The following is a 14,878-nucleotide window of genomic DNA, read 5'->3' as shown; positions in this document are numbered from 1 at the left end:
ACAACATACTTCTGTCAGTTCCCATTATCATTGAGACGGTCTTGAAAGCATTACGGATTGAAATGGCAAAAATGGAAATGTGTCTTGTATTACTTTTTCAGTGTTTAAAGGAGGACAGAGCTTCAGTCCTGGAAGGGCGCTCATTTGACAGCCGAGGAAACAGAATCTGGAAGGTCATTTGCTCAAAGGCACGTGAGTGTCTGGTGGCAGCAGCAGGCCTGTTGCCTGGGTTCCCCAGTGCTGTGTGGTGCCGACCCCCGTTCCCCATCGTCAGGCTGCTACCTGAGACTCCTCTCAGGTAGTGGCAGCTCAATGGCATGTCAGCATCATGCATTGCTGAAAAACCAAGTGTTTAGAAAGTCAGGGTGTTTTGTTTTTTGTTTTAGCCCATTTTTCTTTTTGTGATGGCTCTAGAATGAACTCCTACCTGCCCTTCCCACTCCCCAAAAAAGTTGAGAAAATATTCTAGATTTCTGCCAGAGTATGCAAGAAGAGAAATAACTCCATGAGTGGGTATTCTATTTCTAAGCAGTTTTAAATTACCTTTTTTAAGGAGCGTTCAATGCTTACTTTCAGTGGTAAACAAAAGAGGTGGCAGGGAATACTCAGTATTAAATAAATGGTCAAACACATTTTCCCACATATGATCAGTCATGAGAAAACAGTAAGCTATCAATATTTTTTATTTCTAAAAGCCAAATTTAATAAATTAATAAATGCATGCCAGATAGAAACACAAAATTACAACTGAAGACCAATAATAATTTAACAAAATGCTCTGTGTTGTACGTTTTTTTTATTGGTAGAGATAATTTACTAAAGTAACAAATCTGAAAACACATTTTGCTTTTGCTGGAAAGAAAGTACTATGTTAGAGAAGAACAAAGAGAAACCAGACATGAAGCATTTGAGAAAAGTAGGCATATGTTATAGTCTAGGGCAATGCAGCAGCCAGAGGAACTGTTTTCTCCATTTGTGTGCATGTGTATAGAAGCATCAGAAACCAATGACATAGGACCCAAAAGCAAAGTCACGACAGATCTACTCTGCGAAACATGCTGAGTTACAACCACAGGCGACCCAGGATGAAGGGGCGGTGCAGGCTTGGTGTCTCCTTTGTATGGGGTTCCCTTGCCAAACAGGGGGCTAATCATGCAATAGCTTGAGTTTCTCTGAACATGATAAACACCCAGGATTACTAGAACTGGAAAGCGTGTGTTCACTGTTTACAAGGACAGCTGAGCGGTGCTACGAAAACAATGGGAGGTTCCTTCATTTTAATCTGGTTATATGCCCAAACTTCTAACCAAGAAATAATTCAGCTATAAGAGCCAATTAAATTACTATAAAACATTCCTTCATCTGTAAAACATTTCCTTTTTCCTTCAAGCTAAAAATTTAAAATAAAATGTCTTCGTTTTTGATAAGCAGCTCCACCACCAGTCTCTGATATCGTATATCGTTCAGGGCAGCCATGGCGTCTAGTTCTGGAGATCTCATGAGTGTCGGGCCGAAAACAATCCCAAGGTTCTCTGCGTTCATCAGATTCTCCTTTTCGTGGAGGGTGACTCTGAAAAGATACAAGGGAGGATGACTTCATGTAGGGCATGGGGGGTCTTTGTTGTGCTGGAGCGCTAAAACAAAAACAAGATTCAAAGTGGGTTGTGTCCACTGATCAACCCTTCTGCTAGGTTATTTCTCAGCTTCAAAGTACTGACTCTCCTTAAAGTAAATGACAGGAATAATTTACATTTCTGGTGACCCCTGGAGCTGAAGCCAGAGTGGAAGTGCTGGGCTGGGTGGGTTCTGTTCTATTTGTGGATTCTCCGGCCACGGCCCAGAGCTGCAGGGAAGGGGCTGGGTCATCTTGATGACCCATCAGCTCTCCCTCCACTTTGGTGAGATCTTGTTTCCTATAGAGAGTTTTTTGCAAGCTGAATAGTTGAGTATCTAGGGGGAGAGCGGTAGTGATATTAATAGGAAACGGCTCAGAGTAAGCAACCTCATCAGGCAGTGTTAAGTATTTTTATAATTTTTATTGCTACAGCAAGGGCACAGAGACCATAATCTGAGAGTTATTTCTTTGTTTTAATGTGGAGTTTTTAACTGCATCCACATATGCAGCAAACTTGAATTTGTAAGTAAAGTTATAAGCATATTAAAAGTTTTAACTTATGGTGCTTCTAAAGATGGAGAGCACATAGAGTCTCTGAAAGCACCATGAGTTAAATATTCACTTTTGGGTAACTTGGACCTAAAGGTGTACAAAGTAGATGTCAAGTGCTGCTGAGTTTTTTTGCTTGTTTACTTCTGATTGGTCTTACATCAGGGAACCCTAAAAGTACTAAAATTTGGTCATATAGTTTTGGAAACTTTGCTTCATCTGGGAGAGATGCAGGGTGACCGAGCCGGGAAATAAAGCTACCTCACCATCCATCACTTTAAAACATTAAACCAGAAGTAACTGAAATATTTTATTTTCCACTCCTCTCTTTACCCCTTTCTTTACTCCATCACTTTTTACAGCAGGTTTCAGTGCTGGCAACATTAATTCAATAATCTAAAATAGTAAGTCTGAAGTGCCTATTTTGGAGCAAGACATAAGAAAACTGAGCTTTCTTGCAAGTTGCTTCATTCTTGCTTTATTATATTAATGATAGTGTCTTTATATAGCTGCAACCTTTTCCCTTTCCACAAAAATTAATGCATGTCCTTGGCAGAATATTGGTATTTCTAATACGTCTGCAAACATATACTGGAACTGCAGTTCCATTTATGAAAGAATCAAGTCTGCATACCATATTATACTACAGAATATTTTTAGCCTTCCTTTTCAACATGTGATTTCACACCAGGAGACAAGATAGCTATGTATTTATTCATTCTACGGCAGATCACCTGACCTCTTTTTCACCTTTGCTTTCATTTGATTCGTAACATCTGGATGTGGTACAAGTATATTCCAAGTTGGAAACTTGCCTCTTCAGATGCGCCATGAGGTACCGGAGGGTTTCGCAGTGAGCAGGCGGCAGCAGTTTCAGTGCTTCGTGAAGGGTTTCTAATTGCTCATCAGGATCCATAATTTCTGTAACAGCAAGATGAATACCAAGGAGAGAAACTTTAACAGACAACTGGTGCAAATGGCTCATTTAATTCTATTCTTGTGGTGATCTTCTGAAACTGACAAGGTCACTGCCCATGGCTTTGGAAAATAATTTTGAAGGTTCAAGTCTCAGACTTCCGAAAGGTTAGTGCCCATGTGGCAAGTCCATTTCCTTGGACTTCTGGGGAGGGTACCCAGTGTTTTCAACTTGAGGGTCCTGGGGTCTGTTAACTATGAAAATTGGATGTATAGGCTGTAACTTTAAAAAACTCAGAGACATGTATGCAAGGATAAAAACACGTATGCAAACGAGGCCATCTTCGAGCACTGCAGACACACTGAAGCCACGCTGCACCGTTCACGATATTTCGAAAATCTCCTTTCAGCATCTTCATTTAGACATTTTAGTTCTCTGTTGGCCAAAAAGTCACATTCCTTTCAGGTCACAGAGTGCATTTAATCCATCAGTTACTTCCATATTCAGAAACAACAGATATCTTTGGAATTCTGTGTTCTCAAAATGAGAACCACAGCACATTCCTGCTTCAACCCAAACATGAGGAAGATGGGGCACCTTTAAATGTTGGGTGTCAGGGCAAATGCCTTTAAATGCTGGCTGCTGCTGCTAAGTCTCTTCAGTCGTGTCCGACTCTGTGTGACCCCCATAGACGGCAGCCCACCAGGCTCCCCCGTCCCTGGGATTCTCCAGGCAAGAATACTGGAGTAGGTTGCCATTTCCTTCTCTAACGCATGAAAGTGAAAAGTGAAAGTGAAGTCGCTCAGTGTGTCTGACTCTTAGCGACCCCATGGACTGCAGCCCATCAGGCTCCTCCGCCCATGGGATTTTCCAGGCAAGAGTACTGGAGTGGGGTGCCATTGCCTTCTCTGCCAAATGTTGGCTAGCAGCCTTGAAATGCTGGAAGTCCACATCTAACCAGAATGTAACGTTTAAGACACAAGCCCAAGAATCCCTTCTAATTTATAAAGCTAATTCAATGGCAATGTACTGGAGTCAGGTAAAAACTAATATAAGATCAATCTGAAAAGTTTCTAGGATTGGCAGAGCAGATGTGGTAAACTTTACACTTATTAAAGTTTTTTAATTCAAAGAAACTTAAGCCGTTTTACAATTTCTGCCCAAAGTTTCCTCACAGTTCTTGGTTCATTTCTCAGCAATAAAAGATGTGTTGTTTGCCTTTTGCTATAATAAACAATGCATAGCCTTTGAACCTTGGGACTTCAAGGTTCAAAGTGCCAATTCATAATAGCTGTAACACCTCAGATACTGAAATTCAATCATTGAATTTCTAGAACTAAGAGAAGAAAATTCCATTTACTACAGAAAACTACTATTTAGTTTTTACTTGGCTATAGATTTTATGATTGGACTAATTAATTTGAAACTACAGTATTCTGGAAATTGAAAAAAATTTTAACTTCTACAGCTAATCTTTATAAGGAGAATCCTGAGATAGTATGAAATTAAGGACAGTGTTGGTGGCCTAGCAAACAAGCAAAATTCCCTGCTCACAGACAGCTTACTTTCTACTGGAGGCAACAGACGATAAACAATGAATAGCCTATCTTAGACTTTTTACGAGATTAGAATGATTCCTATGGAAAAAATCAGCAGGATAAGAAACACTGGGAGGGCTGAGAGGGGGCAGTATTACATGGGATGGTCAGGATAGGCCTTAATGAGAAAAAGGTCTTGAGTACAGACTTGGAGGGAGCAAGGGAATGAACTCCATGGAGATCTGGGTGAAGATGGTTCCATGCAGAGAGAAGCCTTGCAAAGAAACAGCCGTGCAAAGGGCCTGAGGGGACAGTGTGCCTGCAACGTTTGAGGAAAAGCGAGGAACCGAGTGTGGCTGCAGGAGCCAAAGCAAGGAGGGGAGAAGAAGGGGGTGACGTCAGAGAGGTAAGAAGGCGCTTCATCACGGCATGGGCTGGGGCTAGTTTAAGAGCACAGCATTTACAGAGAGAAACAGGAAGCTTCTACACGAGGGAGGGTCATGACCTGACATACATTTTCCACATCACTCCTCTGGCTGCCATGTAGGGAACAGGCTATGGAATGGCAAGAGTAAAACCGGAAAGATGGTTCAGGTCATAATCACACACACCCAGGTGAGGAATGACCAGGTGGTGCAGCAAAGGTGATAAGAAGTTGCTGAATTCTGGGCATATTTTGAGGGCAGAGTCCAGAGGATTTTCTGATGAGGGATGTATGAAAAAGAGAAGAATCAAGAATGGGCCAAAATCTGGGCTTAGGCAACTGGAAGGGTGGAGCCTCAATTAACTGAGATGGGGAAGATCACAGGTGGATGAGGTTTGGGGGAAAGATCAAGAATGGCTTTTGAGATGTCTTTCAGATAGCCAAATGAACGTGCTGACTATAGACTGATCTGGGGTTTAGGGAGAGGGCCACACCAGAAATATAAATTTGGGAACAAATGGCAAAATGCAATTGAATATACTGATATTAAATTGACCAAGATTCTTCTCTAGAATTAATTTCTCTTTTTTTCCTTAAGTCTTCAGTTCAGTTAGTTCAGTTGCTCAGTTGTGTCCGACTCTTTGCGACCCCATGAATCACAGCACGCCAGGCCTCCCTGTCCATCACCAACTCCCGGAGTTCACTCAGACTCACGTCCATTGAGTCAGTGATGCCATCCAGCCATCTCATCCTCTGTTGTCCCCTTCTCCTCCTGCCCCCAATCCCTCCCAGCATCAAAGCCTTCTCCAATGAGTCAACTCTTTGCATGAGGTGGCCAAAGTACTGCAGTTTCAGCTTTAGCATCATTCCTTCCAAAGAAATCCCCGGGTTGATCTCCTTTAGAATGCACTGGTTGGATCTCCTTGCAGTCCAAGGAACTCTCAAGAGTTTTCAACACCACAGTTCAAAAGCATCAATTCTTTGGTGCTCAGCCTTCTTCACAGTCCAACTCTCACATCCACACATGACCACTGGAAAAACCATAGCCTTGACTAGACGGACCTTAGTCGGCAAAGTAATGTCTCTGCTTTTGAATATGCTATATAGGTTGCTCATAACTTTTCTTCCAAGGACTAAGCGTCTTTTAATTTCATGGCTGCAATCACCATCTGCAGTGATTTTGGAGCCCCCCAAAATAAAGTCTGACACTGTTTCCATATCTATTTCCCATGGAGTGATGGGACCAGGTGCCATGATCTTTGTTTTCTGAATGTTGAGCTTTAAGCCAACTTTTTCACTCTCCTCTTTCACTTTCATCAAGAGGCTTTTTAGCTCCTCTTCACTTTCTGCCATAGGGTGGTGTCGTCTGCACATCGGAGGTTATTGATATTTCTTCCGGCAATCTTGATTCCAGCTTGTGTTTCTTCTAGTCCAGCGTTTCTCATGATGTACTCTGCATATAAGTTAAATAAGCAGGGTGACAATATACAGCCTTGACATACTCCTTTTCCTATTTGGAACCAGTCTGTTGTTCCATGTGCAGTTCTAACTGTTGCTTCCTGGCCTGCATACAGATTTCTCAAGAGGCAGGTCAGGTGGTCTGGTATTCCCATCTCTTTCAGAATTTTTCACAGTTGATTGTGATCCACACAGTCAAAGGCTTTGGCATAGTCAATAAAGCAGAAATAGATGTTTTTCTGGAACTCTCTTGCTTTTTCCATGATCCAGCGGATGTTGGCAATTTGATCTCTGGTTCCTCTGCCTTTTCTAAAACCAGCTTGAACATCTTACCCATGATCAATTTTTCAGAGAATGCAAACCTTTAGCCCCAAGAAAACCACAGCATGATTTAAGAGTGAGACAGATACAGCAGAATGTACTCAGAGATGGAAGGTCACCATTAGCTGTTGAAGTATATGAAAGACTTGCATGTGGGAGAGGGGGACACTGGGATCACCACCCACGGCGGGGAGTTAAAAGCAGGCAGATTCCTGGCGCCTGTCAGTGGACATCTGTCTACCAGTGGACGGGCCGCCTGGAGAAGTAGTGATCTTAGCTTTTTTTTGTTGTTTAATTGTCTACCACTTGGCAGGCAGATTCTTTACCACTAAACCACCAGGTAAGTCGTTCCTGTAGTTACAGGGTATTTAAAAGAGCATGTGTTGATGCTGCTGTATTTCAAATGGATAGCCAACAAGGACCTACTCTACAGAACATGGAATTCTCCTCAGTATCATGTGGCAACCGAGATGGGAGACAAGTTTGGGGGAGAATGGATACATATATATGTATGGCTAAGTCCCTTCGCTGTTCACCTGAAATTACCACAACACTGTTGATTGGCTATACCTCAATACAAAATAAAAAGTTGAAAAAAACAAACCCAAACAACAACAAAAAAGAATGTGTTGGAGAAAGAAGTCCAGTTACACGACCCCTTAGATTATCCAAAAATGCTAAGATACTATGGTTCTTAGTATAAAATTGTGTTTACTCATTCAACAAATGTTTTTGAGCACTATTATTTTGGGCTTCCCCTGGTGGCTCAGTTGGTAAAGAATCTGCCTGCAATGGAGGAGATCACTCGCAATGCAGGAGACTCGAGTTTGATCCCTGGGTCAGGAAGATCCCCTGGAGAAGGAAATGGCAACCCACTCCAGTATGCTTCTTGCCTGGAAAATTCCATGGACAGAGAAGCCTGGTGGGCCAGAGTCCACAGGGTCGCAAGAGTCGGACATGACTTAGCAACTAAACCTTTATGTAACTGGGCACTGCGGTGATACAAACAGGAGAGGACCCCTCCACCTGAGGGAGTAGGGAAGACCAGAGATAACTATAACCTTGGCAGGAAGGAATGAGGCTGTGAACGAGGCCCATCTGTGTGTGAGGCGACTCGAAGGGAGAAAGGTGGCCTGCAGCTGAGAGGTCCTGGAAGAGTCTGGAGGATTTGGGGGTGTGGGTGTGGACGCTGTGGGGGCAGGAAGTGAGCACTCTGGGCATGTATCAGGCCTACTTAACAAGCTCTCTGAATGAAAGTACTGTCTGATTCTTCAGAGAAATCCAAATCCAAGAAGAAGAAAACTTAGGCAAGCAAAAGGGGTGAATCAGTGGCACAGCTGACGGGGAAACTCAGCAAGCTCTCTTTCCAGACTTCGCTTCAGCACATTTTAAATCGCTGAGGACAAAGAACCCTGGGTTTTCTCTCTCTGACTCACTCACAGTTAGATACTGAGTCATGTAACTTTTCTGAGATCTTCTGGGAAGAGCTCTTAGACTCCTTGGCCAGGAGATGGTCTTGCCATTCAGCCTGACCCAGAGCTCAGCTGTGGCAGTGCTCTTTCCACTGTGATGCGTGCTGGGTTACTGAGCATGGCCTCTGTTTTGTAGGGTACCGATTCTTCACCAAGGAGACCAAGGCTTCAAGTTGGTTCATAAGAGAGTTAACAGTGGATTATGAATGAAGGGTTATGAAGCTCTTCAAGCCTTTGGTTGGGATGCCCTGGCCTTCTCCATCCTTGAATCCTTTTCTCATTTTCTGTAACCACTCCTTTCCAGCTTTCAACCAGCAGCTTCTCTAGGGAAGGCTGCCAGAGCAGCATTCAAACACCTGTTGCAGGGGAAAGCTTTAACAAGAACTCTGACTTTATTGCTGTGGTTGCTATTGGCAAGGGCTTCTAGTAAATGCCAGAGATACCCGAGACCTGAAGAACCTGGTCCCCGGTTGTTTCAATGGCTGAGACACAAAAAAGCTCATCGCGAAGGGTGAGTTAGCTCTGTGCTCTGTTTGAAAGGGGTTCCACCCCTTCCCTCTTGTCTTCCTCCTCCTCTTAATCCTTCTGTTCCCTGTTCCCTGAGGGAAGCCAGGCAGTGTGCAGAGGGAAGAGGGCCAGCGCTTTGAGGTCAGACAGATGTGAATCTGAATGTCAGGGCAACCCCCTTTTGCCATGTGACCGTGGACAATTATACCTATAACGTCTCATTTCTTCTAAAACAGCATCATGGGTGTAAAGTGCCCTGCACCATTTCTGGCACTGAATATGTCCTATACATCTTAGCTTCTCTCATTTTCCTTATCTATCATTACAGAAAGAGAAAGGCTCTATCTATGAGTCTGAAGAAAGAAACAGATTCTACTACCAGGAAAGACATGTCATAAGGACACATTGTTCCACAAACTCTTTGACACCAGTATCAAACATGTAAACATGTATATTGTATGTAAACATTATGCCAGGGTTTTTGGTGTCACACAGCAGTCTTATATTAGAGGGAAATGGATTTTCTACCTTGATTAAGGGAAGTTTCTTACGATGTGCTTTCAAGAGCTCTCTGAGGGGTGACATAAGAGAGCTTGCTGACTTCGCTGAATAGGAGGGCTGTTTCAGACACAAACCCAAGAATGGTGACAAATGCTTTGGAAGAATAATAAAGATGGGAGACTGTCCTCAGTAGCTTGGGTGGATATGGGGAAAGGTAGTGAGGTAATTTGGGAGTAAGGGGTGAAAGGCCTTAAAATCCATACGGAGAGCTTAGATTTTTCTTCTAAGTAGATAAAGGGGTTATGCAGCAGCATTCAGAACTGGGGTTTGAACCTGGCTCTGTCCTTGCTAACTGGATGCCCACAGGCTAGTCACATTTCAGTGTTACTCCCAAGCCACATGGGGACAGAAACGCTGTGCAGTGGAGCCCCCGTGCTGTCCGGGGGACTGGGGTAGACCGAGGTCTGAGCAGCCCTTCATGGCACAGGTGTGTGCCAAGTGCTTTCCAGATTAGCGGTTATGTGATTTCTCTCTCTGGGAGGAAACCTGTGCCCCACCAAACAAGAACCCATAAGCGCCTTCAGACAGTTTTCATGATCTGCCCTGAACCCATCCTGAATTCCCATGGAAGAGATAGAGTCTTGTGGCTTCTAACATGAATGCTTATAAAAAAATCAGTGCAATTCTCACAGCTGTCTCTACATGAGAGCTTGAACTGACCCGCGAGGAATCAGGGCTCCATGGAACTAACCACAAAAATTCTCAACACGAGCTCTGAAGGGAAACTGAAAATTAGAACAAAGAAAGTTTGTACTTCATGAAATTCCAAAATCAGAAAGCAAATCAGTGTTACTAAGGAAGTGATGTTATTATGTAAAGATCAAGACAACATATGGTTTTTAAGAGAGAGAGCAAACGACGGAAATAGCCTATCTTTTCAGAAAAAAAAAAAAAAAAGGTAATGCCAACACTTAAAAATCTGTTAAGAATTCCTTTCTTTTAAAAAAAAACAAGTGTGAACTACAGGTATGATTTTTGCACCATAAATAAAATTTGGCAAATGAGCCTTTGCTTTTTCTCATTTTCATCTTAACTAGAGCTTATTTTTTAACTTTTTAAAAGTTAAGTTTTTAAAACTTTTATTTCTTAACATTTGCTCTAAAACAGAGCTTTTTAAAGTATAATCTATGAACCTGAGCCAGTCTGCAAACTGTTACTGGCGTGTCACAGGATAAGGACAGAAACTGAAGGTAAGAATTTATATATTTTATAGCAGTCTGACAGAGTAATCTTTGTGTTTGCTGAATCTAACAACAGATAGTTGATATTTTTTCAATTTTGTTTTTCTAGTTATTTTTATTTTACTTTATAAAACTACTGTTCATGTCTAGGAGAACTGGTGTAAGCCTTACTTTGGAAAGGAAAGGTTACACATTACAAAGATGCTTCTGAAGGTAGAAGTCATAAATAATCTATGTTAGAGAAGAGTTCAAAATTCTTGTGAGTACATTAGCCACGGAGAGAGGCCAGGGAGAAATATTCCATAAAATGCATTCAATATACTCAGAGGAAAAAAAACAGGAGATGTGATTACCTAGAAGAGACAATTTGTCAGGTTACAAGCGCATGCCTTCATACTTACTGGCGGACTCGATAAACTTAGGGTAGGCATCATATGTGATGAGTGGAATTGGCAAATCCCTGAAGTACAGTTTCAGCGCACCAGTGATAATGTTGATATCTTCATACATGTTCACAGAAATATCTGCTTTCTCACCATCTTTGAAGGATGTTAAAAGAAACAAAAGTAAATATCTGGATTCATAGCACTTTTACCAAATAACATTTCTGTACACTGTTTTTAAAGATTCATAATGCTTCAGTTTTAAACATCAAATTCACTGTGCTGATACACGTGTATTTTTTTCTGTGGACGACAACCTGAATTTTTTATTCTAAAGTTATTTATTCTTCCACGATTTATGATGGAGGGGGATAGTAGAAGATGACTGAGGTTAACAGAAATATTTTAAAATTTCATGAGAATTCCTAGAGGAATACTGTGGGGTAACTTTTTCTTTCTTTTTAAAATAAACATAGAGAATGTGAAAAATAACAACTGAAGTCCTCCCAACTTATAAAAGACCCAGCACAAAAGGCCACCTTCAATTCACCCTGGGTTCCCATAATGTTCGATCTTGCCTGAGCCCTGGGGTTAGGAGAATTATTGAGAAGGGAAAGAAGCAAAACAAAAACTCTAGAGTGTTGCGACAACAAGAGAAGAAATTACAAAACACAGGAATATTTTAAACTTGCTGGGCCTTAACACTCTTTTAAGGAAAGCTGTCCTTCTTTCAGGGTGACCCCTTCTGCTCTCCCCTGCACTTAGTACTCTGTTAAAACAGCTCAATTTTCATCTACTAAAGATTTAATTAGTTTCTACTCTGAGCTAGATCTTATACTAATTTCTTTTCTTCCGCTTGGCTTATAATAGATTTCTAAGGTTGAAAAAGCAGCCTCTTCCCTACAGAGCTATTAGAATGGCTATAACCCGGAACACCGACATCACCAAATGCTGACAAGGATGGGGAGCCCCGGGAACTCTCGCTGGTTGCTGGCAGAAATACAAAGAGGAGCTGCCACTTCAGAAAGCAGGCAGGTGCTTGCAAAGCTAAACAAACACTTACCACATAATCCAGCAATCATACTCCTTGGTATTTACCCAAAGGAATTGAAAACTTCTGTCCACACAAGAACCTGCACACAAATGTTTCTAGCAGCTCTATTTGCGACTGCCAAAAACATGGAAGCAACCAAGGTAGCTTTCAGTAAGTGAACCGATAAACTGTGGGATACCCAGACAAAAACGGTATTATTCAGTGATACAAATAAATGAGCTCTCAAGCCATGAAAAGACACGGAGGAACTTTATATGCACATTGCCAAGTAACAGAGGCTGGTCTGGAAAAGTTACATGCTGTATGATTCCAACTATTTGACAGTCTGGAAAAGGCAAAGCTACGGAGTCAGTAAGAAGATCAGCTGCGTTGAGGGGAGGAAGGGGAAGAAGAACAAGGTGGAGTGCAAGGATTGTTACAGTAGAGAAAGTTCTGTATGGCACTGCAATGGTGGATACGTGATGTTACGCATTTGCCCAAAACCATAGAACTGTACAACACAAAGGCCTTCCCTGGTGGCTCAGACGGGAAAGCGTCTGTCTGCAATGCTGGACCGGGGTTCGATCCCTGGGTTGGGAAGATCCCCTGGAGAAGGGAATGGCAACCCACTCCAGTACTCTTGCCTGGAAAATCCCATGGACAGAGGAGCCTGGTAGACTACAGTCCATGGGGTCACAAAGAGTCAGTCACAACTGAGCGACTTTACTTACTTTTATGTAAAGTACTGACTTTAGTCAGTAATAATGTATTGACATCAATGTTGGCTCACAATGATAACAGACTGTATTATATGAATGAGAGATGTTAACAGAGGAAACTGTGGCCAGGAGCAACAAAGGAGGGGTTATATGGCAAAATCTCCCACTGCCAGTGGCTGGGAATGGCCTTGATCAGTTGCTACCTTCTGGAGAAAAAGAAATGGCTCTTAACACTCAGTCTTGTTTAGATTCAGGGTTGTTCCTGATGCCATTTCTTCACCTTGTCTTCTTCAATCTTGTCAAATATGTGGACTGACCTAGATTTCCTCTTACTGTGTTGATGATAATATCTCATTTATTTTGTCTTCTACCTCTGTTGGCTGTTAGAGGTCTGTGATGGGAAAGGAGTGTGATGGAACCAGAAGTGTGTACTTGCAAAGAAAAGGGTCTCTTCACGATCACAACTCCTGCTCTTTTTACTTCCTATATTCAAGCTTATAGCTCTTTGGTACCATTTATTCCAGTGCTCAACACAAAGACAAATTGGAGAACCATGGGAACAAAACCTTAATTTAAATGTTAAAAGAAAATAAGCTGCACTGAGCTTTTCTTTGGCTGGGCCCCTCCTCCCACAGAGGGGTCTGATGCCAGAAGGTCTTTTGGTCCTCTCAGATTCTTGCCCCAACACATGAGCTTGAATTTTTTTTTTCTGGTTGGTCTTTCAAATCCACATATTTTGGCAGTTTTGTGATACTGGAGATTTAACACAATATTTCAGCATAACAATGTTGGAGAGAAGACTACTTTGACCATGTAATACCATTCCAACAGTCAATTAGCTGGGAAGTGCTAAGCATGCATGCCAACTTACAGGAAAATTCACAAAGCTTCTCCTTTTTACCAAATAGATCATATCAACTCAGAAGTAAAGCTTTCAGGAAGTAAGCCAATTAGCACATGTGGTCAAAACCCTAGATTTCTTATATGAAAATTAATGAGCTTGAACTTGGATGACAAGATGCTGGGGAGGCATACACAGCAGGCAGAGTTAGGTCGGCCACCACAGACCTGGGAAATCTGAGCTCTATAATGACTTAGATTCCTTCCTCTCCCAGCCACCTCCACTGTTTTTTTTCATGGTTTCTGGTAAATTTAATTGCTTTGTATATATTTTGGTGAACATGGACCAGCCTTGGAGACTCAAATATTGGTAATATAGTTAATATTTACATTTACTTCTCATCCTGAAATTTAATAGCTTAATACTTAAAACTAATACAGAAATCATAAAAATTATAAGCTAAGTCATTTTATTTGGCATAATAATAATCAGTGATTTAGAAAAACAACAGAAAGAAGAAAATAAGAAACTGTGTCTCTTTGGGTAGAGTATTATTGTCCTAAGTTAATGAACCTGCTGGAAAACACACCTCTATCAAAAGCCATCTTGACATCTTCAATTAGGTCACTAAATCCTGAGACTCGGTACAGTCCTTCAGAATTAAGACCTGTAAAGATAGAGCAGAGAAACTAATTAGTCTCTTTGGGGTAATGTCCTTTCCTCAGATTTTAAGTTCTTCTCATACTTCAGGCTGGGGAAGTAATGCGTCAGGAAGAATGATGAGATATATATGTTTAGAAATATGTATGTTTAGAAACCTCTTCATACTTTCCTCCTAAAATAAAATCGTTTTACTCACAGTTCTCTAATTCTGACCTACTGGCACCTGAATATCTGTAATTTGGCTCATCATTTTGTCTAACTAGATCAAATGCCTTAAGTCTTAAGGGAAATAATTTCATCACCAACTACTATACCATAAATTCTTTTACATAAGAGAAGACTGAGATAAACTATATTAATAGGCCTGTAGCAATTATCTCCAAACTGGCAGAGACTAATTAGGGCGTAGTTCTGGTTTTTGGTTGTTTGGCCTGTTTTAAACAGAGCATTTATTTCTTTGCTTTTTGGACCTAAGAAAAGTATAAAAACTGAAAAAAGAACTGGCATCTACGTATCAAGTTTTACAGACTGGAAGCATCATCCATAAATATATTTTTAAGCATATTTCTTATAACTGGTTAAGTGTACCTTGAAATCATGTTGGTTAATTACTTGCTAACTGCTTTCAGACATTCAGATTGTTATCTGAAACAATCCCCCCTAAACTTGCAGGAGAAAGCCTGGCTGTGCAGGGAGT

At 41.5% G+C, this 14,878-nt stretch overlaps 1 protein-coding gene across 2 annotated transcripts in view; it reads right to left on the bottom strand.

Annotated features, from left to right (window-relative positions):
- Positions 1–790: 790 nt before the first annotated feature.
- Positions 791–14,878, bottom strand: part of CHN1 (chimerin 1) — an 87,898-nt gene continuing 73,810 nt past the window's right edge. For both annotated transcript variants that reach the window (XM_068967818.1, XM_068967817.1), the window contains 4 exons: positions 14,108–14,185; positions 10,944–11,081; positions 2,980–3,085; positions 791–1,570 (listed from right to left, as the gene is read on the bottom strand). In XM_068967818.1, the coding sequence (XP_068823919.1) occupies positions 1,399–1,570; positions 2,980–3,085; positions 10,944–11,081; positions 14,108–14,185 (494 nt within the window). In that variant the 3' untranslated portion in view covers positions 791–1,398. The remainder of the gene's footprint in view (positions 1,571–2,979; positions 3,086–10,943; positions 11,082–14,107; positions 14,186–14,878) is intronic.

Source organism: Capricornis sumatraensis, chromosome 3 (assembly GCF_032405125.1).
Source record: "Capricornis sumatraensis isolate serow.1 chromosome 3, serow.2, whole genome shotgun sequence".
In the NCBI taxonomy this organism is placed as follows: domain Eukaryota; kingdom Metazoa; phylum Chordata; class Mammalia; order Artiodactyla; family Bovidae; genus Capricornis; species Capricornis sumatraensis.
The sequence above is the reverse complement of the archived record's forward strand: the minus strand, read 5'-3'. Positions and strand labels throughout refer to the sequence as shown.